Here is a 22,857-nt window from a genome sequence, read left to right as displayed (position 1 = left end):
GCACGAGATGACTGAACAGATACATATTTTGAATCAGAGAAACTCAATTATGCTGCAGAAGCGAGTGCTGATAGCGAAAAGGAGGGACTTGAAAAACAAACATTTCATCAATTGAACCAAAAAATGATAAAATAATATTTAAAAATTTAGGATCAATTTGAATAACGGAAGCAAAATAGATATCTGTTCCATCAGAATTCTTCACAAACTATTCATCAATCAAAACCAGTGAAACGACTCATGTTAAATAGATCATAATTTATTTTAACTTTTCAAAGTGATATATGGAAGAATGCAAAAGCAATGTCAAATGAGGTGGCATTTGTTGTTTTCTCAGTGAAAATATGAATTTTCCAAATGAAAGCTCAGCAAAACAACATTATCTTCATTGAATAATTTTATGATATCAAACGATAAAAACAGCAATTTCCAAAATCAAAATTGCAGTTGAGCATATTCTTTTTTTTCTGTTGACAACTTTGAGTAGGTGCATCGATAACTGGAAACATTATAACCTAAACAACAAAACTGAATATTGAAAAATATTTCGAAAAAATGAAGGAACATGATATCATTTCCAACGAAAAAAGATGATATATTTAATTCCATATATTTGATGGAATCATTTATTTCAACAAGAAAATCAGTATCGATTATCAGGCATTCCACCAATGCAATTTATTGACAATTAATTTCAAATGAGTGGGAAAGAGTTGTTTATTGAATAAGCAAAACTATTGAATTGTTGCAAAAAGATAATTGAAAACAAACTTCCTTTCTATAGAAATCATTTTTTTATTTCTATCATTTTGTTCTTATTTGTAATATATATTATTTCATTATTTTTTGAAAAGATAAGCTGAACACAATTGAAAAATATATCAAATGAAAACTTCCAAAGAATAGGATTTCCATATTTTAACAAGCAGAAAACGAAGTTTCAAATTTCAAATTCTTTATGTTTAAAAGAAAAAATGTTTCAAAAAGACAATCCAAATATGAAATCATATGGCTTGTATTTGCTTTTGTTTCAATATTTTCTTTTTTTCATTCACGAAATGTTGCGGTTAAATATGAAGTTCTAATGAAATATTTAAAACGTTTCAGAAACACATTAATAAAGTGTTTAATAAACAACAATAGAGTGAATAAGAAATCTAAGAGCAATCAAATAAACACTTTTGGAAAAGAAGTCTTTCGATAACTGAACACTCAAAAAATTATTCTTTAAAAAAACTGTTTCTGTTCCATTTGAATTATTAAGGGATGAAACCCTTTAAAAAAAGAATATGTTTATAAAACTGTAAAAATATTCTTAATAAGAAAAAAATTGAGCGATTTGAAATACATATTTGTCATCCATAAAGACATTTCCATTTTTAGAACCCATGTGCACGAGTTTCGAATTTTGTGCGGGTTTTTTCCCTAACTATTATTCACTTTTTTGGGAATAATTATTGTTCAATAATTTGGATTTACAAAAAAAAAAAAAAAAAAAAAAAAAAAAAAGGAATAATTGAAGTGATAAAAAAAACTTGAAATTGAAATTCATGACAACTTTGTAATAAGTCCGTTGACCCTATTTTTTAAAGAAAAATAGATTCTTTCAACATTTATAGATAATAAAGTTAAAAAAAATTGGTAAAAGTGAATACAACCAACACCCAAAAATAAACGCATATAATCATTTTCCAACATATTAAATGATAAATATTTAATATATTCTAATTTATTTAGAAAAATAACTATATTCAAATATTGAAAATAATCTTTTTTCTTTTCATTAATTTGCAAAAACAATTGGATTTTCTTGGAAAACCCTAACTTTTTTTACCTTTTCTTAACCCTAGCAAATAAAATGCGAAAACAGTATGTCGTTTAACACTATAAAATCTTCAAATCAGAGCTTGTTAAAGAAAAGAAATAATAATATTATTAATATAATGGGTGCGATCAAAATAGGTGTAGATTGATTCCACTTTTACCAAAAAATTTTTTCTTTCTTCATTTTTTCATCAATTCTGTCCATCCGTTCTTCACATGTACTTTCAATTGTAATGCTATTATTTCTTTTTTTTGCAATTGTTGTATTGCTTTTAAGGCAAACTTCTTTCAAAAAAGTGTAATTCCATCTAATTGCTTAATAAATAATCTTATTCGAAAAAAGATACAGTTTTCAACTTGTTTAAAATAAGCAGTCAAAATAATGAGGAGCATTTAATACTCTTTGAATAAATATTCAATTCTAATAATTCAAGGAAATCATTGAAATAAAGTCACATTTCTAAAAATTTATTAAAATTTCAAAATACAGTACCTTACTGTTATCGTTCGAGATTATCTCACAAAGGCGCGTTGAGCTCAACAACTTTCGAATATTTCAATTCATCAGTTTTCCTCCAAATATTTAATGATATCAGCTGGTTTTAATAATAGCAATGGCAGAGGATGAAGATGTTCTATTTTTTCCTTATAAACCTTGGAGTCCAAAGAAGCATGAATGATCTCGCTTTCAACTTTTTCACCAGAAGACAGAATATGCTCAGCAGAAGTTGAAGAAGATGGAGTTGATGATGAACTTGAATACACAGAGGAATTTGATAAAGATTCTGGATTGGTACGAATAGCAACATTCACAATATGATAGCGATCAAGAATAAATTGCTCAAACATCCATTCACTTGAAACATCTTTTCCATCAACACTAACTTTAATAGGTGCTGCCATAACACTAGTTGGCATTTTTGGTATGTCAGATTGATGATATTCGCTAAAATCAAAATGTAATCTTGCAACGTCAAAGTTGAAGCCAAGTCCACTCACTTTAACAAAGCTTTCCTTTGATGTCCAGAAACGAGAAAATTCTAATAGTCTAACAGGTCCTGATTTGAAACGTAAGCTTTCCATGTGTTTTGCCTCGGGAGGAGAAAATATATGTTTAAATGTTGAAAAATAAGATTTCAGTATTTCAAAATTTTCTTCTGCAGTAACATCGTCAAATTCATCAAAATCAATTTTGCAATTAGGTCTTAAGCCGTGATCATTAACATCGATTCCAATCGGAAACTCAAGTTCAGAAGCACCAACAACCCAATGACCGCTATGGGAAATGTTATACGAAAAGTTTGAATAATGATTTGCTGTAGAAATGCCATCAACGCACGCAGGATCAATAAATGGTTTTCCTTTATCTGTTCTTTTCCATTTAAGAGAAGCATTTCGAATACCCAATGTTTTCACTGCCATTGCATTGAGAATAAGCCTTCCTATCAAAGCAGTTTTTGCATCTTTTATGAATTTGAATTTTCGAATTCGTTCCTGCTCCTCTTCCCCAACAAGAGCTATAGCTCTTTCAAATTCATCATTATCCGTTTCTTTCCATTCATTTGCATTAACCACGATGCGATATCGTCCAAGAGGAGCATTATCTAAAAGCATTGACTAATTTTTTAAAACATCAGTAATTTTTTGTGAATAAAACAAAGCTGGCAAACAATTTTTGTAAAAAATAATAATTTATTATGTGACTAGGATCAGAATTTCTATAATTCATCAGAAAAAAATAAAATGTCCGATGATCATGAAAAAGAAGAAGAGCCATTGCTTCGCAGAGCAAGCAGGCATATTATCAATGATGAAGCGACAAGGATTCATTCAACAGCATCACTAAGCTCACTTGTAGATGTTAAAATTGACAAACTTGCAAATGTTCCTGAGGTGATAATGAACACTTTTAAATCTTTCGTTGGCTCGGGAATTCTTGGTAATGATTGAGATTATTTTTTAAAAGAAATAATTATTATATTTTTTATTTGTTTGGCTGAAAATAATTGAATTTATATTTTTATTATTTTTAAAAAAAAGGATTACCATATGGTTTTTCAAAAGGTGGATGGGTACTTTCATTGATCGCTTTCCCACTTGCCTCATTGGTTGCTGGTTTTTGTATGATGGATCTTGTTGCTTCAAAGGTATTCTTTTTGTATAATTGATAATTGAAAGGATATAGTTTTTCGATGATGCACTTTTTTTCTATTGAATGAAAAAGATATACAAAGGATCACATCTTATTCGAACTTATGCGGATTGTGGACGTGAGGCCTTTGGGAACATTGGCATTTGGATGGTCCAAATAACACTTATAAGCTATCAGCTTGGTTGTTGTTGCAGTTACATGCTTATAATTACGCAAAACTTGGAATTACTTGTACCTGCAATTCGGCAAGAATATTGGGTATGCATCATGGTTGCATTGTTTTTTATAATGTCATTCATAAGGTTTGCATTCATCGTTTATAACTCAATTTATTTATTTTATTATTGTCTACGGTTGCTAATAAACTCAGATCACTTAAAGTGACAGCAATCCTTTCACTTTTGGCAAACATTTCACTTCTTGTTGCGCTTATTCTGTTGATAGTGTTTGCTTTGCGATTATTATGTAATATTCATTGATGGAAAATTCTAAAATTTAATAAAATAATTATTTTTGAACTTCATTTCAATTTATGGGACTGCATGAAATGAACGATGACTTGACATGAACATGTGCATCGTTTTCCTTTCAGAGGAGTCATTCTTGGCGGAGTCAAAGTGGGAGAACCGAAAGCTGTGAACTTTCGAGGATTTCCTGCATTTTTCGGAATTGTGCTATTTGCCTTTGAAGGAGCAGGACTTGTTTGGAAATGACTTTGTCTTATTTTCAATTTATTATTTCAATTTTTTTTTTTTGAAAAATTGCTCTCAATTTCTGATTGCTTTGGCATGGGATTTAACACATCAATAATTCGTATGTATGCATTTTGCGAGTAGGTATTGCCTATTCAAGGGTCAATGGCCAAGCCGAAGCATTATGGAAAATCGCTTGTATTTGTCCTTATACTCGTCTGCTTAATGAATTCCATGTTTGGATTTATCAACTATTGGTTTTTATGCGAAAACACCCCTGAGCTTATCACGAAGAGTATAAGCGATAAATATATTGTATGTTTTTGTATTGTTGATGCACCGAGAAATGGAAACATGCTAACAGAATGAAGATGAAAAGGAGAAAGAGATTTGATGAAAATGAATTGCATTTTGAATTGCTCATTTAATTTTTGATTTTTTTAAAACGAAAATAACAATCATTTTTTCTTTTTTTTTTCTACTTATTTTAATTGTTCCAATACTTTTCTCTGTGTTTCAATGCGAAATCAGGTTCTTCGCTCGATTGTCACCGTCTTTTTGGTGGCGACTCTCATTGTCTCGTTCCATCTTCTTGCTTTTCCTGTCTTCGAAGCGTTCGACGAACTGAAATCAATGCGCCGCATGAAAAGAAGGAAGCCAATGAAATTCTGGTTACTGGCGTATTTAGCTCGGTTTTTGATCATCTGCTTTACCGCTATTCCTTCAGTAACACCATTAAAGTGTGTGAAAAAAAGTACAAAATAATTTTTGTTATTTTATGTTGAATTTAAAAGAGTTGTGAATTGATTTGGAATTTGTTGATTGACAAAAAGAGAATGTTTCCATCTTCTCTTATCTTTTTCTGTTCTATTTTATTTTTTTCTTTTTTTTATGATAATCAATTTTCATCTTTTTTTTGTGTGTGCTCCATATTTGCTGAATGTGATAAAAAAACTGAAATCATTTATTTATTATTATGTTCATATATATGCACGTTCTCACTTTATATTTGAACACCAATTACACTTTTATTCTTCTTATTAAGATCTCATTTTCCAGCGTTTGTTGGCTTGGTTGGTGCAACTTTTGGCTCATTTCTCGCATTCATTCTCCCACCCCTTCTTCATCTTAAGGTGTGCAAGCTTCCCATTTATTTTATGGAAACAGGAATATTGTTTTTGAAATCGCATCAAAGTTCAACTTGAAAAGAAAGTGAAGCGAATCGCTGAATTTGAAGAAATTTCCATATTTATATTAAAATATTTATGATTATTCATTTAATTATTGTTAATTATTTTTTTCCCCCCAAATTTTTAAAACATTCTTGTGGATTTTTCATTTATTTGAATGACTAAATGCTTCAATTGGATTATTCAGATTTGCTGGAAAGGAGGCTCATCAGTCGCAAGAAAAGTGATTGATATCGTTGTTCTCTGCATAATGATTCCAGCAAGTATTTTTGTTACTGTTATTAGTGTGATAGATCTGGTTGATACGCTTAAGCATTGAGAGCGAAGAGCAACAGCGATATGAAAGCACAATTACGGTGGATGGTCGATTTTGGTGCGACATGCGATTAACATTTTGTAACTTGTGTTCGATGCTTGCAGATTACTATCAATGCGGATTCCTTATCTCTGTTGATGTTTCGAAAGAAAAGTACAAATTTATTGAAGTACTTATCTTTCTCTCTCTTTTTTTAAAATAAATTGATTTATGCTATTCTTCCATTTGAGAGTGCTTTTGATTTTCGTTTTTCATCTAACAATTCAAAAAATTAGTCTGTTCTTTAAAAAGATTTCTTACAGCTTTACAATGTTTATTTGGAACTTAAGACAACTTTTGAAAGTTCTATTGCTCATTTAAATTTATTTTGTTTGATTGTTCTGTTCTTTTGCCCATGTTTGTTTCTTTTTTGATTTGCATTAAATGCCCTTTGGTTTTTCAAGATAAAGTTACGCGGGAGATATGCGTCCAGCGTTGTAATACTTTTTTTCTTGACTCAAATTCTATTTTTTAATTCCAATCAAAAGAAGCATCTCATTATTATTTTGGCAAGCAAGCTACCCAACATTTAATTTGTATTTAATTCACTCATAACGTGGATTGACAGAACAACACCACAACCCACAAATCCACTCAAGGCAACTGCAACCCTGGAAATAAAATCATTCATGCAATGAAAATGCAACAATATAAACATATAAATAATTGAATCCTGAATAATAGCAAAGATATAAAAAACGCAAAAACAAAAAGAGAATAGTTTATTTTGGCGAAAGCTATTTACGAAATAATAGTGTCAAAATCAAAAAATTACATTTCCAATTCACGCGAGAACATTCACCGCACAATATTTTCCTTCAGAACTCGATCTCGCTATTTTCCTCACGAGAGTTCCATTTTGAAGCCTTTCAATTTTATTTATCGGCTTAGCTTTTTATTTGCAATTGGCTTTCAGTTTCTTTTTGCAGCATTGCCCTTTCTTCAATGTTTGAACGGAATTTGAGCTCAAACGAAGCAATTACTCCCTGGCTTCATTTTGCTTTGATGAAATTTTGCTTTCACAGTTATCCAATGTCTGGCTCGTCCTTTTTTCTCTTTCGCATCCACTTTTTCCTATCCTACTATTTTCGTCCATTCCGAAGATTGCGTCAGAAATAGTAAATAGCAATGCCTCTTTTGGCAGGCATTGAGCAAACACTCTTTTCAAATTTACAAGTGCCGGGCGCTCACTTCCGTCTTTTGTAAGGCAGCCCTTTATAACATCACAAAAAAGCGTTCCTTCAATCGCCTTCGTGTCGGGTTTTTCTCCATTGACTATTTTCTGTCCTGCTGTCTCAGCCTCGTATTCTCCAAACGGGATCTGAAGCGTCAGGCACTCCCACAGCATCATCCCGATCGAGAACACCACAGACTCCTTTGTTGCATCCATCTTCTTGTTTATCAGCAGTTCTGGTGCCTTCCACCTCAAGCACTCCTTCCTGTTGTCTTCATCATCCTCAAACGCTGATGACGGCAGAGAATCTCTGTCGTCGTCGTCATCATCATCAGCACTTGCAGATGTCACAACCGTTGATGAAGAGACGGATGAAGTGTCAGAGTCTGAGGAACAATCAGAGTGCAATGCAATGCAGATGACCATGTGCTCCGAAAACAGCACAATGTGCGGACTCAGATTGATAAGTGATTGGAGTGGGTTTTCCATTTCGTCAAACGAGTGGAGTGCCAAATTGACCACCCAGAACAGGATCTGAGCAGCCGAGACTTCCCTCTCCTGAAGAGTGCCAATCGCCATCTCTTTCTTCGCATTCCTTCCATGCAGCAACATGAACAGCGAATCTCTCAAGTCCACAATCAGCTTCTCATGAGGGAGACGAACAGGCCATGGCATCCACCAGATTCGACATCGATGAGGTTGTTGGACACAAATCTTCTCCGCATATAAAAGAAGAATCTGTATCTGTCGTTGAAGTCGACGAGATGGATGAGATGGATGGTGAAGGAGTTCTCTTTCTTATCTCTTCTTCCTTCTCATCAACCTTCTCCAGCATCCATTGAGGAATCTTGTCCGAGTCTCTCCCCAAAATGTATTCAGTCGATCCACTTTCACTCAGCAAATGCTCAGATGACTCTGAGTGCCCCAAGCTTTTCTCATACACCCTCTTCTTTATTCTCTCCTCGTTCTTCTTCTCTGCCTCCCTCTCTGCTCTCCTCCATTGCTCTTCAGGCGACATCTCCATCGTCACCATCTCAAACGCCTTCGGATCCTTCTTCACTGTGTCTTCCACAATTATCTCCAATTCTTCTGTTCTTCTTTTTTGCTTTTTCCATCGGACAACGAATATGACAAGGGCGATGAGAATAATTAAAAGAACAACAGCCATGATAATTACAATCAACACCCATGAAGATTTTCCTTCTTTTCCTCCTTCAACAAGTATTTCATTTCTGTTTGTCTGTGTTTCTGATTTGTTCTTTAATGAGAGCGGCATTGTTGAGGATGAAAATTTTCCGAACACAATTGTTGTGGAGAGTTCTGACATATCAACTGCTGATGCTAACCTTGATGATGGAATTGTTCCAACAACTTCAGTTTCAGAAACAAAGCTGTTTTCATCAAATAGATACCGCTCGGCCAACTCCACATCGTTGACTGTACATATCAATTTGAAAGATAGATCGCACGGTAGGAAAAGTGACCCTACGAATTTGATCTTGGCCTCACTCTCAGATTCATCCAGAGTTGCTGATTCCAATTGAGGAATAAAAAACGAAGAGAGTCGTTCCTGTGCAATGCCCTCCATGCTACAATCTTCGCTCGTGATCCACAACGAAGTATTATCTTTCAAGCCATCTCCACCTTTCAAGCTGATAATTGTTATTGAAGCAGAATTGAAGCAGAAGATATTCCGGCGGAGTGATGGATACTTCGATATCAAGGGGCTGTTTTCATAAAATTCACCTTTCTCGATCGTCATGTTGCTTGCTTCCAACGACAATCCGCCAGATGAAGAATTCGATATTGTCACGTCCTTCATCAGCGCTGCTGCATGCGACAAATGGATGAGAGATCCATTCCATTTACAAACATTCTCTTTGCTATTAGTCATTTCCTGCCTCCCTACAAACTCGCACATGTGCATTGAAATGTCAGGCGCACTGCTGACATCCACGATGCTCCCTTTTTTCGATAATGACACACACTTCGAGCATGAGCAGTTTGACAGGTTTATTCTGGCAGAAGGCGAAGATGACGAAAGAGCAGATGCACCAAAAGAGTCACAACTGAAATTTTTGATGGAAGAACTACCAAAAGATACAGCTCCCGACATATCATCACAAATGGCAATGACACTGCCCTCACAAGACTTCACTTCATCCACAACCACATCATCAATCACCACGCTCTTGCACTCTCCAACTTCAAATAGATTGGATAACAGCTCAATCTGCTTTAGATTCAAACTTGCCAGAGACACGTTGTTGCTGCGAATCAGTAGGAACACTGGTTGCTCAAATGAAATCTCTAACACGGTGCAATTATCGATGAACAGAAGCCCACTTACAACTCTGAGCAGCGACAAGTTGAGGGCTACGTGGTGGGTGCTATTTGAAAGCATGTCAGATGCAAAAAGGATAGACGAGAGATAAAGCTGTCCGTTTGTCTCGCTGATGCATGCTTCTCCTGAAAATGAAAAGGAAGAGCCAACAGAGAATGACAAGCTCTCGATGCGGACTTTCTCCGAAGTAGTGATAAGACTGTCTCCATCTGGAATTTCTGAGTTTAAGAATACCAGTGCTGTGGACGGAGATTCAAGCGAGCGGATAGTTACATTCAGTGCATTGCATTTACTCAAGATGGCAGTGCGGTCGGAGATCAGCAGCTGCGAATACAACGACGGAATGATGTGTAGCAGCCCTTCGCTCAATGTGCTGCATGGTCCATCCAGCCCTCCACACTGCTTGCTGTCCTCGTGATTGTCACTGGCCGAAGACACAAACACCGTCTCGCTCTGGTACTTCACAACTCTCTTCAGCAGATCTTCTTCGTCCAGATACATGTCCGAGGTGCATCCCCATATTGCGAGGTCTTTCACAAATGGGGCTCTGAAGTCCAGCAAAAACTGCCCATCTGCGATCTGTGCTTCAATCGAGCGGCACTTCACATACACGTCTCTTCCACGATATGCAGCATTGTCTTTGAACGTGATGTTCGACAACACAAATGCTGCTGGCTTGGAAGCCGCAGATGTGCATTCCAAAAACAAGCTCCCACCCCTTCCAGTTGATGAGCAGAAGCAGTCGGTGATTGCAGAATATAAGCAATCAAAACTTCCACCTTCATTCAATCTGAACAAAACAGTCCCTCCATTTTCGCATCCAGATCCTCCACATTTTTTGATTGTTGAATTGCGGATAACCATTTTCGTTGGATCACCATCTGTATTTCGGATCATCGCAATACTGTCAGTTGCACTCTGGACCACTTCTTCAAATGTGCTCCACTCAACAACAACCCTTTCATCGGCTTCGGCATTCGTGTTCTTGTCTTCAGCGAAAGACCTATCAATATGCAATCCGCTTCTGCCTTCCAGATTTATATTTTTCATTGTCAAGTTTCTGAATGTCAAAGATGCTGCAGATGCGATTGATATAATGTCAGAGGAAAATGAAAGCGAACGTATTGTCACAAACTCCAACAAAACCGTTCCTCCATCTGCCTTGATCAGCCCAAACCTGATTATGTCTTCTCCATCTTCCTTTTTTGCGAATGAACAGTTTTTCAAAGTTAACGATCCTTCTCTAGAGCAAATATGCATCAACACATTTTCATTACCAGTGAATGAAGATGGCAGAATGAAGCTTATTAATTCGAAATAGGAAATACCTGGAATTTTCATTGCTGCGTCCTCCGCTCCCTTAAGTGAAGAACAACACTCCAGAGAGCACATATCTGTATTATTTGAGCTTATTGAAATTCCACAAAGATCGACGCAACCCCGAAGAACTGCTCTATTAAAAATGCTTATGCTTTTATTATTTCCTTCAGGCAATCGATCCAAAGAATAATCAATTGACATACAAGGATAATCAGAAAGTCCACAAACACACACATCCTTTCCATCGCCTCCAATAAATATCTTTGATCCAAATGTTCGCCAGAAATAAACCAGTGGAATGGCATTTGTTGCATCGATTCCATCAAAGCCGCTCAATGAATCCAACGAAATACCTGCCAGGCGTTCGAGCACAAACGGAAGGGATGTATTTGTGATGCTCTTTGTCAAGTTGGATGATTCAACAAACAGGTCATTTCCGTATTTCGCAACATTTGGTTTGCTGTTATCAAAAACAGGGGATGTTATTGTAAATGATGGATCGCCATCAACCAACGTTAGCGTTATTCCCCCGCCAAGCCCAATCTTGCCTTCTTCGGCAGGAGCAGTACATCTTGTGAAAGTGCATGAAATCATATTCAATTGAGTATTCCTTTTCAACTGCGTGAAAATAGCACCTCCTCTGCTTCCATCAGCCAGCACAGAGCATCCATCAAAAACATTCTCTTCAATATTTATTTGTGTATTTGTATTTTCTATGTTCCTGTTGTCAACACTTATACAGCCTCCACTTTCAGTTCTTCGAACAAAAGATGCTGCTTCACATTTCGTCAAATTCAAACACAGCACATTTATGCTTTCAACCAAGCATCCACTTTGCTGCCCATTTCCTGAAAAGTTGCTTTCCACAATTTCGATCGAAGGCCCTTCTCCACCACTTCCATCAACAATAATCGCACTCACCTGCCATCCGATTGCATTGCCAAACACATTGCTCATCACAATCTCGCCTCCTTCCGCTTTCACAAAGGAAATACGCAATTCATTTTCCGATGCAACAATTCCACAGTTTTGAATTGTCAATGTGCTGGAAACACAATGGAAAATACTTCCATAAGATCCAATTCTTTCTGAGAGTGAAAGCACCACTTCAATGAATGATACTGGACAGTGTGTCTCGAATATTCCACTTTGAGCACCAGAAATATCACTAGCTATCCCATAATTCGATTCATTTCCTTCTCCGCTCACACTCCATTCCTCTATCTTCATGTTCAATTCTTCTCCAAAAGAGAACGGCGAGCTCAGCTTGATTGACTTGCTTTTGCCTGAAAACCTCAAACTGGCTGCTTTTGTGATCGTGCTGCACGGAACTTGAACATATCCACAACCACTGAAATCATGAGCCTCTTGTCCACCCACGTGACATGGTGCTGTGAAGTTATTCCACAGATACACAACGAGCGGTATTTCGAATTCTTCATTTGTTGTTGAGCGCTCAAAGCCGTTCAACTTTTCCAAGACATTCAAATCAATACCAAAACAAAATGTTGCTGCATTAGTCACAGCACTCAAATCATCAGCATCCAGAAACACATCTTTCCCTTTCCCTCCGTTGCACCCATCAAATAGCACACTCTTCAAAGCAAAGTCAGATGCTTCATCTTCCAAAAACAAATACAGTCCTCCTCCCAATCCTTTGCCTCCATCTTCATTTGCAGTTGCCTCACACTCTAAAAAAGCCCACCTTTGCCTTTTTCTCAATCCCATTTCCATTATTTGAAGCAGCTTCTGTGATATTACCAACACTGAAGCTCGATCCACTTTTCATATACATCCATAATCCTCCTCCATTTCCCCTCATACTTTTGCACGAAGTTATGTTTCCTTCTTCAAGCACAAAAGAGCAGCCTTTTTCAAGTTTACATTCAATCGCTCCCCCGTTTTGATTTATTCCTACAAAGTTGTGAAGAGTGCAGCGGACAATTTCAATTTTCTTGGCACTTGTGGAAGAGGTCAAACGAGAGGATGCCATTCTTTCTGATGAAGCAGTCGAAGAAAGAATGCAATCACTCATTTGAAGTGAAGCCAGATTCTTCACTTCAAGCAAGCCTGATGCATAAGTTGTTCCAACTTCATTCATCTGAATGCTTTTTAATTCTGCTTCTGTGCTGCTTCCTGACAACGAGATCAATGGACTTCCGCTCAATATCATTGACGAAGCTGAGAATGTGTCAATTGTTAACATCCCCGAGTCAACAGACAAGAATGCAAATGTCAATTTTGATAAAGGATTTTGAAGAGAAAGGGAACATTGAGACAAAGTCAGTGATGATGATGATGATGATGATGATGATGAAATAAAAGTGGAATGTGAAAGAGAAGGAGGAAGAGAGAAGATAAGAGTTGATAAGACTGTTTCAACCCCAACTGCAACCATTGCCGTATTTGCTCCTGCGGTGGAATCAGAAACTGTCCATCCACTTTTATCGTCTTTTCCTCGGATTTCATGTTTCTGTTCACTAAATGTCAATTCATCGCTCATCATTATCATTCCATTCACAATAATTTTCTTTGTTCCTGCCAACCGCGTGAGGGAGTGCTTCAAGGTCAAACAAGGAAATTGGACAATTCCACAATGCGAGTGATTGGATGCCTCTACGTTACTCACGCAAATCTCTGATAGAGGAGAAAGAAGATAGATGCACAGAGGAATGGCCACACTAGCGTTTCCGCCATCGTATCCTCTCATCTTGTCAAGAGAATCCAAAGAGGCTGTTACACATGTGATTTTTTGTGACTTTGCAGTTTCTTCCAGATTTGGAGAAATGACAAAGATATCATTTCCCCATTTGGCTGTGTTTGTGCCAAAGGAAGAAGAAATCAGGAAATTGGGGTTTTCATTCATCAACCGAAGTAAGATTCCTCCTCCTAGTCCATTTGTCGCTGAGCAATAGCACTCATCAAAAGACCCATCTTTCACTTTCACCTCATTTGCATCCCCAATATACAGCATTGTTGATCCTCCATTCTCTGAAATTGCGCTCCCACACTCTTCAAATACACTTGAATTAAAGTCAATGTTTGTCTTGCTATTGGATAATGACATCACAGCTGCATCATTTGTTGTTCTTTCAATCCCATTAAAGGCACACTCCGATAGTATCAATGAAACTGCATTCGTTGAAGAAATCGAAAACAATGAAACAGTGGAGATGGTCTTTGCCCACTTCACATGATCCATCTGCAACTTACCATTCTGAACATTTATCAGTCCTGTTGAAAAAGCTGTTTCTGAAGTTTGACCGCTTCCTGCAGATATGGTCAATCTGCTTATATGCATCTCTCCTGCACTGCTTATCTCAAACAGCTTTGAACCCCGATTATTTACATATGAAAAGTCATATACAAGTGCAAAGTTATTCAAATTTAATGTTCCTACAGAGACTGAAAAGAGAAACAATCCAGCTGCTTCAAATTCTGTTTGCATTGTCGTGCTCGAATCACTTTGCCCGCATATTGTGAATGTGTTGGTACCACAATCCACACTGCATGTTTCGACAATTGTTCCTCCCAGTATTTCAATGTCTTGCACAACACCTGGAATCATCTGTGTCAGACAATGGCTGACTGTGCAGCAGGGATGGCTTTCATTGATGCCACATGCAAATGCATCTCTTGCATTCTCCTGATTCTGCTTCGATCCCACATATCTGATCCTTCCTCCATCATTCCGAAGCCAGTCACTTCTATCAACAAAATTCAAATAACTTGTACTAACTCTATTTGATGAGATTCCAGTTGAGTAGCAGCTTATATCAATATTATTTGATATTGAATCATGAAGAATAATATCATTACCAAATTTGAGGCATTTATTATTGTGAAAAAAACAATAATATAAAAGTATGCCATTATTTTTCCCATTAACAAGCATGCTTGCAGCCCCTCCTCCACACTTCGAATTACAATGAGCAAACAGGCAATTTGAAATTATGACTTTATCAACGCTTTGCCAATGTTCTATTGCTCCACCAGTTCCATCTGAAGTACTGTTAGCCCAGCAGTGCTCAAACGTTGAATCAACTATACATCGTTTTTGCCTTTTTGTCATTGTTGGTTTGAAATTTATTGCTCCTCCATCGTTTCCTGATGAACAGTTCTGGAAAGAACAACAATCAACAAGTGATTGAATTTGGACATTCTCTGCCATTATTCCACCTCCTCCGCAATCAATATTTGTCACTGCACATGTGCATTGAGAAAATGATGTGAATTTTACGATGCATTCAGCAATGTTCAACGCATATAAACCACCACCTCTTGAAACAGAAGCGTGACATCTTGCGAAAGATGAATTCTCAACTGTTAATGTTGCTTCAGAATTATCATGAACAAATATTGCTCCTCCTTTTTCTTCTGTGCAGTCCACCCATTCGCAGTGTTCAAAGGATTGAGTTTCTGTTGTGTTCACTTTTTCTTTCAGTTCATAATTATCAACTCGTGTCACAAATGAAAATGAGTTGTTTCGAAATAAACACATTCGAGAACAGTCTTCATTACCAGAAAAGCAAGAATAGAAAATGTTTGAAGGGGTTGAGATAACAGCACAATTATCCATTAATTGTGAACAGCATGTATGTTTTGTTTTATGATTGTCCTTCGATTGAGAATTAGATGAGATATTGGAAAAGTTGCAATCTCCAACCTCCACACTTTGACACAACTCCGAATACAGAAAATGAGATGGCGATGAAACAATAAGATTTGAAAACATAGAATTCCGAATAACAAATGAAGATTTTTCGCTTGATGTTTTTATTAGATTTTGAATATTCGTATTTGCATGAGACACAACACTTAAGTTATTCAAACAAAGAGTCCCTCCTTGAAGCACAAACAAAGAAGATGATGAAGCGAAGAAAATACAGTTTGTGAACTTCATTGAAGAATGTTTGTCAATTGTTGTGGGCGGAGAACTGAATGTCTTAAACACCAATGAAATCATTTTTACAGAGCTGTTCGAGGAGATAAAAAGTGAATTCACAATTGAGCATGTTGTGTTCATTGATGCATCCACAGTTAGATAAACTTCATCCACTTCATCAGCTTTGTAATTGATGTTTCTGCAAGTGAATAAAGAAAATTCGAAACATCCAAAATGAATTTACAGATAAGAGAATTTTGCAAACTGGTTTTTGTTCGTTTCAAGTTCTTTGTTCAACTTTTTGATAATCAAATTGTGTTCATTTTGAGTTGTTTGAAAAATAAAAAAAAGAAATAACAACAAAGAATATCGCATAAATGGTAACAAAAAATGAGGCAGTTGTGTGACTTGTGATCCAACCATTAATTTAAAAAAAAGATGTCACAAATTAATCTTTTCGAAAATTTTGCAAGAAAAAGTGGAATAGCTTTAAACCAAATTATAAAATTAAAAAATAAAAAAATTTAATCATATTATTACTCATTTTGAAATTCCTTTTTAGGAATAAAACAATATTTGTGTTGTTCCAGTCATTTAGTTTTTTTTGAATTTCAAAAATTTCGTTTGACTTAAAAAATTTTGTGAATTCAAATGAAAATGATGAAGAATATCATTTTCGTTTTGATTATCCAATGGAAAACATGAAAATAACAATAATTTTTGAAACGTGAAAAATTGTGAAAAAATCAATGCACTTTTGAAATAAGAATTTTCACAAATCGAATTGTTGATAGAACGCAGTGAGACAGGATTTGCTCCGAAATAATGAGTTTGATCTTAAATTATGGGTGGTTTGAGTGAAAAACTTCGCCCTCACAAATGACGTGGAAAAAAGGGCGAGATGAAAAAACAAAACAATAACATTAAAAATTAATAATAATAAAATAATGCATTGTCCGCTTCACTCCACCACCGACTTCGCCTTTTGCCATGGTCTCGAAGACCAGAGGGCAGGGGGCATACCCCTCGGAGCTCCCTCCTGCAGGCTGTGCAGGGATCCGGTGAGGCGAAAATTAAAAACGGAGCAGAAAGAAAAACCACTCTCGCTTTCGCGAGGCGTGGACAAGAAAACTGCGTGTATTATGCTCTGCCTCCCGCTCTTCTACTGATCCAGCAGAGCCAATCCGCTCGCCACACTCTGTATGGACCAGTCTGACTCTTTTCTTTGCACTTTCTTGCCATGAATTAAAGGAGTAAGGTTCTTCTTAACGGTCTCACTAGCTTTCCTGTTTGTAAATACAGGTTCTGGGTGCGCTTAATATCCCTGGACGGTTTCTCTTTTCCTATCTCCTCTGCTATCTCGCCACTTTTTCCTCGTCCTATTCTTCACCATATGTTTCTCTCTCATCTCGCACCCAGCCGCTCTGAGTCTCTCCATCCGCGTTAGTATTATTTCGGAGCAAATCCTGTCTCACTGCGTTCTATCAATTCGCAACAGAGCGAATATCCGAACGCAAGGAGCAGGTTTGCTCCTCAATAATGAGTTTTGAAATCCCTCGTTCTCTTCTCTCCTCTGATCTTAAACCCTCCTGCCTAGCACCTTGTCGTGCGGCGGATGAACAGAGGGACTGCGGATGAAGGTGCAGCCTCTATCCCTACTCCCTCCCCTTCTTGCGCTGTCTTCGGGGGGTTCTCGATCGGGTCTTCTGTACTTGAGCGGGCATGACAATTTGTCCTATGCTTCTCTCTCCGCGTTTCCCCCGATCGGTTTCGAGCTTCTTCTGCAAGGCAGTTTGTCTACCTTCCGTAAGCTCCATGATGCTGCGGGGAATTATGGAAGGTGTCTCATCACCCCTGGTGGGTTGTGTTATATCGTCCTCATGATGCGAACTCTTCTCTCGAGTCGACCCTCGTCTCTTCGAATTCTTTCTCTTGCTCGTCTCCGCTTCTCCCCCAGATTGTGATGTTTCTTCAGGATACTCCTTTGTTTCAGATTCTGTATTCTTATTTCTTATATCCTTTCTTTCGCTATCTCTCTCCGACTTGTCTCACTTCTCTGCCAGTGGTACTGGTCCGCTGATCGTCTCCAGGATCCATTTCATATCTTGTACCAGTGACACGGCGTAATACTCCTTGGCTACTATCGAACCCGGAGCCCATCTCGCATACGCATTGATTTCCTTCCAGTCCGCTCCTTCTCGTCTTGCTAAATGTGTGATCACTGTATGTCTTATCGAGTACGCGGTAAATGTGTCTGGTATTCCGTTCTCTCTCAGGACAGCCACTAATTCTTCTTTAATCCTCTGCAAGTTTGCAGGTTGCCTCCCCCTGAGATCGAACCACACATGTTCGTCTCTAAAGGTTGTCTTTATATAATCCATCCAGCGTTGGAGCGCTACAACCGCATCGATACGTGGGTTTGGATGCTTATTTATAATAACCTTAACAGTCTCTCCCCCTGATGTTTTTGTTTGTACTTGTGTCTGGGCTAAATCCTCTTTAAGTTTCGTTGTCTCTCTTCTCATCCTCTCCAGCTCTGCTGGCCTTAACGCACCAAATATCATAGTTAAAATGAGAGCCCTCCTTTGGAGGGTCTGTGGGTCTTTCATATCGTGAGTGGCTTCTGCCCATTTCGTGATGATTGTCAAGTCCCACATCGATTTGTATCGATTGCCTCTTCTTGGTTTCTCCCCCACATAGGTTTTAAGAAATATCTCTATGTCTTTCACGTCAACCTTAGTCTTTCTGAAGAGGTTAATAGAATCCAGCACCTTCCGTGCTGTCTGATTTATCACTCCGCTTGAGAGGTTTGTATTCGAGAGTGTTTCGATGAACTCTGCCATAATCCATTTTGCATCTTTTGTTGTGAGGGGGTTAGTGTCATCCACACTCTCTCTATCTAGAAATTGCTTGAATCTTCGCAGCGCTCTCCACGTATCTCTCTCACTCTTCTGATTTCTAAGTATTGCTGCTGCTATGTCTTTTGCTCCAACGTGTTCTCCCCATGTTAAGAAGAGGTCTCTCCCTTGAATATTCTCTTCTCCGGTATAACGCTTATTACCTCTCCTGGGGGTAATTTCTAGCCTTCCCTTCTCATCTTCGTTCCCGGTATCATGCACTCCTGAAAGGTCCCCAGGGTCTTTGTCAAATGCCCAGGCTGCAGTAGCGGGGTCCAGGTCTGCCCCCGCCAGGCTGGCAGAATCAGAATCGTCAGATTCCTCTGAGCTTCGTTCATCTTCTCTTTCATCACTCGTCCAATGTTTCTCAGGAACGGGTGGACAAGCACTATGTCGTCTTCTGGTGTTCCTTTCTCTCTCTTCCTTCTCATGGAGGATAGTCTCCAAGTACTTCCGCAGGGCACCGGCGCAATCTGTTCTGAAATTGTATCTAGTGTTCTCAGTGCGATTGTCTGTAATATCTCTGCGACTTTCTCCCCCTTCAGTGCATAGTCCGGCTTCTTCGCCATCCGGCTGAGTGCATCTGCTTCCGTGTTCTGCTCTCCCGGGAGATGTTCCGTCTGTATTGTCAAGTCCAGGCTGTTCAGTTTCTTCTCCAATGCTCTCAGTGTTGGGATGAGCGATGGCGCTCCCCTTTTCTACTGGATTGTCCATCTCGAGGACATGTTGTCTGTCTTCAGACGAATATGATCTATCTTCTGTTGTTGCAGCCATGCTCCTTTCCTTTCTAAAGTCCTCAACACTGCTCTGGACTCCTTTTCGTTTATCGCTAACGCACTCTCCTGGAGGGTCCAACTCCCATGGACATATATCTTCTCCTCTTTGTTCTCTGTTGGTATTGTTAATACTGCACCCCATCCCAGCTCTGAAGCGTCCGTCGTTAGCTCTGCTGGTCTGTTCCTTCTCCTCAGACTCCTTGGTCTGTTCTCTCGCAGGGTTTTCCTCCAATGTGTTAATTCTCCTAACATCATTGGGTTGGGTATCACCGTTCCATTCCAGCCTCCGCGGGCTATTGCATGCCTCAGTACGTATTGCATGCGTTTCATCCACAAGCTCGCTGGTGGGTGTTGTAACCTCACAAAAAACAACCTCCCGAGGAGTGCTGCTAAGTCCCTCGTCTTTTGTTTCCTTCTCTTCTTTGCATGTGCTTACCATTTCCTCACATCCTCCAGGAGCAGCACTCTCTTCCTCTCTTGGAGCGTCACTTCCATCTTCTCTGAGTTCCAACTCCATCCCAAAAACTCCACGCTCCTTGCGGGTTCTAGCTTCAGCTTCTCCTCCGACAGTATCCAACCCAGATTTCTCAGGAACTAGGCTATCTCCTGTGAGATCGATCTCAATGCATCCCTGTCTGGGTGCATGAGGAGGATGTCGTCCAGTTATATCACCAGCTTTACCTTCCAATGTTCTCTGATATATGACGCTGCCCGTCTCATTATCTTCGTGAATACTCTGGGCGCGTCCTTTGCTCCAAATGGCATCCCCACGTAAGCGTAGCATTGATTCTGAAAGCTGAAGCACAGATAGAGACTGAATTGCTCGTCCATTTTGACATGTTGATAAGCACTCGATATGTCGAGCGTAGTCATCCAATCGTTCTCCTCCAGGAGTTCCACAACTGTCTCCTGGGAATCCATCTTGAAGTGTTTCCCTAGCACTTCCTCGTTTAAAATTCTGCAATCCAGAATCTTCCTCCACTTTCTGTTCTTCTTCCGGACCATAAATGTCGGATTGAACCACTTCACCTCCGACTCCTGAATGGGTTTCACCACTCCTTCCTTCAATTCCTCCTCTAAGAGGGATAAATAATTGTTTGTCATCTCCGTCGTTCCCCGAAATTCTTGTCTGTGTTTTCTCTCCTCGAGTGAGATTGGGGATTGGGGACTCTTCCATCGAGCTTTTATACCACGGCTCACTTGTTTGTCTCCCCCAATCTTCCTCCACTCGCTCAGCCTGTTCACCAGTCTCCCAGGAAGTGGCTCCTTCGGTGGTCCCACTGCTACGCAACTCCCCACTTCTGGTGTCCTTTGACCAGTCTGGATCTGTGCGGTCTCTTTCCCTTCGAGAGTATCTGCAGTAGCTATCTTCCAGCTCTCCTCCTGGACGCTCCCAATTGGGGACTCGATAACAGTCCCAGAAGCTCTCCAGACTCTCTTCACTACCTCCCTCTCGGGTTCCTGATCGTTCACCTGTTCTGTCCCTTGGGGATATACGGAGTCTTCCTCTGTGTCCTCTCTCCCTGTTCTCATCTCGCGATCGATCGAGCTTTCTATCTCTATCCTCTTCTTTCGGTCGGAAGGGCTCAGTGCCTCTTCGTTGCTCTCGCAGACTTCCAAGGGTTCCTCCCCTGTGATTGTCTGTCGATCGATTGGGACCTCCCGTAGTACTGTCATTCCCCTGAGCTCTGACAGCATCATGTCCGTCCCTATCTCGCGGCATAGCGCGGCTCTCTCTTATCTCTCTGTCTCGCGACAAAGCGCGGATATCTCTAAGCTTACTGGCTCGTTCCAGTAGCTGTTCCTGCTGCTGATTCTCCCTGTATCCTCGGGGGAGCTGGAGGAAGGGGGACTGTGAACGAGGGAGCTCTCCCAGCTGTTGCTGGGGCCTGTTGTGGTCGAGTTTGTGTTGACCTCCTTCTTTGTTTGAAATTTGTAAAACTCCCCTCGAAACCTTGCTTTTGGAATTGCCTGTAGGCAAAGCCTTGGGCGTTTCTGCCTGTGCTGTACTTTCCTGGGCGCACGCCCCTGACTGGGGCGAGTCCGAAGGTTGTGGAAGAAACGGGGGATGCTCCGTACCCTGGAGCATCCCCCCCCTGGACGAAAAAAGCTGGTGCTATCCACTAGTATCCCAAAACTCTCTGGGATGTCCTTGGACTTCCCCATCCAGAAAACACTTCACATTCTCCCAGCTTGACTGAGGGATAACTTTCAGCAAGTTTATGCGGCTAATACAGTCTGCTATTAGGGCGTACGCGCAAAAGAGCCCCCTCAGTCGCTCTTTCTCTTCTTCCTCTAAGCGCGTCCTTTTCAATTCTCTTGTAGTAATGGCTGCAATCGCCTTAGCGGCTTCGAACCCCGATTCCAGGGCGGGCTGAAGCAGCTCGATAACCCGGTCGGCTTCTGGGGAATCTTTTCTTCCCTCCGCAGTGACCCCCGTCACTGCTAGGGCGTTCCAACTCATGTCAGTGTGTCTAGTGAAAAAGTTCTTCTCCGTCTCCGGGATAAAAGTGTTCAGGATGTCATCATTTATTCTGATAGATCCGGCTTTGCAAAAGTCCATGAATCTTTTCAGTTCCCCTGCTTGTCTCCTAGGCGTTAACCATTCGTCTGGGAAAATTCCCAAGAAATCTTCGGATCTATCTTGCTCTTCTTCCCGCTTCTCTGTATTTCCGGAATCGCTCTCGCTGCTTTCTTCTTCGTCCCATTTCTTAGTCTGGTTACGTCAGCGACTACCCCTCAATCGCTGTCTGTGTCTCTTCTTTGCGATCATCTCTGTGACCTCAGATTCGGACTCAGATTCGCTTGATCTCGATAGAGATCTTCCTCTTGGTCGTTCCCTCTTCGTCTTTCTCATTGGTAATATTCCTACCGCTCCCGAGCGGCTCGGAACTGCTCGGCTTCTCGCCATTTCCTCGATCAAATTTTCCACCCTTGAAAGTCTATGTGCAAGATCAAATCCTCTGTCCTCGCTGTCACTGTTTTCCATTCTAACAGGATCTTGTGTTATAATTATAGCGGACAATGGTGTGTAACAAAGGTTTATTTGTTAGCGAAGTTTGATCTTAAACCACCCATAATTTAAGATCAAACTCATTATTGAGGAGCAAACCTGCTCCTTGCGTTCGGATATTCGCTCTATTGCGAATTGAACATGAAGTGATTTAAATGAAATTGCATCAACTGATTTCAATTATATTCAAAAAAAAATTCAATCAAACCAAATAACATTTCATTTCCTTTTATCT

General features: G+C 39.3%; 6 protein-coding genes across 6 annotated transcripts; 1 reads left to right on the top strand and 5 right to left on the bottom strand.

The window, feature by feature from the left end:
* Window positions 1–2,133: 2,133 nt before the first annotated feature.
* Window positions 2,134–3,438, bottom strand: MONOS_16424 (putative 4'-phosphopantetheinyl transferase superfamily protein; the record flags this gene model as incomplete). Its single annotated transcript, XM_067869329.1, has 1 exon — window positions 2,134–3,438. The coding sequence occupies one exon, from the start codon at window positions 3,436–3,438 to the stop codon at window positions 2,389–2,391; it is 1,050 nt and encodes a 349-aa protein (XP_067720474.1). The 3' UTR covers window positions 2,134–2,388.
* Window positions 3,439–3,530: 92 nt separating this feature from the next.
* MONOS_16425 (putative transmembrane amino acid transporter family protein) lies at window positions 3,531–6,746 on the top strand. The gene is made up of 9 exons (XM_067869330.1): window positions 3,531–3,763; window positions 3,865–3,971; window positions 4,049–4,278; window positions 4,347–4,421; window positions 4,569–4,677; window positions 4,813–4,983; window positions 5,200–5,408; window positions 5,714–5,801; window positions 6,046–6,746. Exons 1-9 carry the CDS (start codon window positions 3,568–3,570, stop codon window positions 6,175–6,177), a joined length of 1,317 nt encoding a protein of 438 aa, XP_067720473.1. The 5' UTR covers window positions 3,531–3,567; the 3' UTR covers window positions 6,178–6,746.
* A 446-nt stretch (window positions 6,747–7,192) lies between these two features.
* MONOS_18205 (uncharacterized protein) lies at window positions 7,193–7,999 on the bottom strand (the record flags this gene model as incomplete). The annotated part of the gene is made up of 1 exon (XM_067871202.1): window positions 7,193–7,999. One exon carries the CDS (start codon window positions 7,997–7,999, stop codon window positions 7,193–7,195), a length of 807 nt encoding a protein of 268 aa, XP_067720472.1.
* A 34-nt stretch (window positions 8,000–8,033) lies between these two features.
* MONOS_16052 (uncharacterized protein) lies at window positions 8,034–16,077 on the bottom strand (the record flags this gene model as incomplete). The annotated part of the gene is made up of 2 exons (XM_067868961.1): window positions 8,034–12,742; window positions 12,813–16,077. The coding sequence occupies 2 exons, from the start codon at window positions 16,075–16,077 to the stop codon at window positions 8,034–8,036; spliced, it is 7,974 nt and encodes a 2,657-aa protein (XP_067720471.1).
* Window positions 16,078–20,272: 4,195 nt separating this feature from the next.
* Window positions 20,273–21,310, bottom strand: MONOS_15913 (uncharacterized protein; the record flags this gene model as incomplete). The annotated part of the gene is made up of 1 exon (XM_067868817.1): window positions 20,273–21,310. One exon carries the CDS (start codon window positions 21,308–21,310, stop codon window positions 20,273–20,275), a length of 1,038 nt encoding a protein of 345 aa, XP_067720470.1.
* Window positions 21,311–21,725: 415 nt separating this feature from the next.
* MONOS_15912 (uncharacterized protein) lies at window positions 21,726–22,687 on the bottom strand (the record flags this gene model as incomplete). The annotated part of the gene is made up of 3 exons (XM_067868816.1): window positions 21,726–22,325; window positions 22,392–22,609; window positions 22,681–22,687. The coding sequence occupies 3 exons, from the start codon at window positions 22,685–22,687 to the stop codon at window positions 21,726–21,728; spliced, it is 825 nt and encodes a 274-aa protein (XP_067720469.1).
* Between the last annotated feature and the right edge of the window lie 170 nt (window positions 22,688–22,857).

Source organism: Monocercomonoides exilis (assembly GCF_001643675.1).
Source record: "Monocercomonoides exilis strain PA203 chromosome Unknown scaffold53-602328, whole genome shotgun sequence".
In the NCBI taxonomy this organism is placed as follows: domain Eukaryota; phylum Preaxostyla; order Oxymonadida; family Polymastigidae; genus Monocercomonoides; species Monocercomonoides exilis.
Note: the sequence above shows the minus strand (reverse complement) of the source record. Positions and strands in the feature narration are given on the sequence as shown.

Excerpts from the sequence above, each read along its gene's own strand:
- MONOS_16425 (XM_067869330.1), top strand. The coding sequence starts at position 3,568 with ATGTCCGATGATCATGAAAAAGAAGAAGAGCCATTGCTTCGCAGAGCA. Across the intron at positions 4,678-4,812 it reads CCTTTGAAGGAGCAGGACTT|GTATTGCCTATTCAAGGGTC; the intron begins GTTTGGAAATGA and ends TTTTGCGAGTAG. Across the intron at positions 5,802-6,045 it reads CACCCCTTCTTCATCTTAAG|ATTTGCTGGAAAGGAGGCTC; the intron begins GTGTGCAAGCTT and ends TGGATTATTCAG.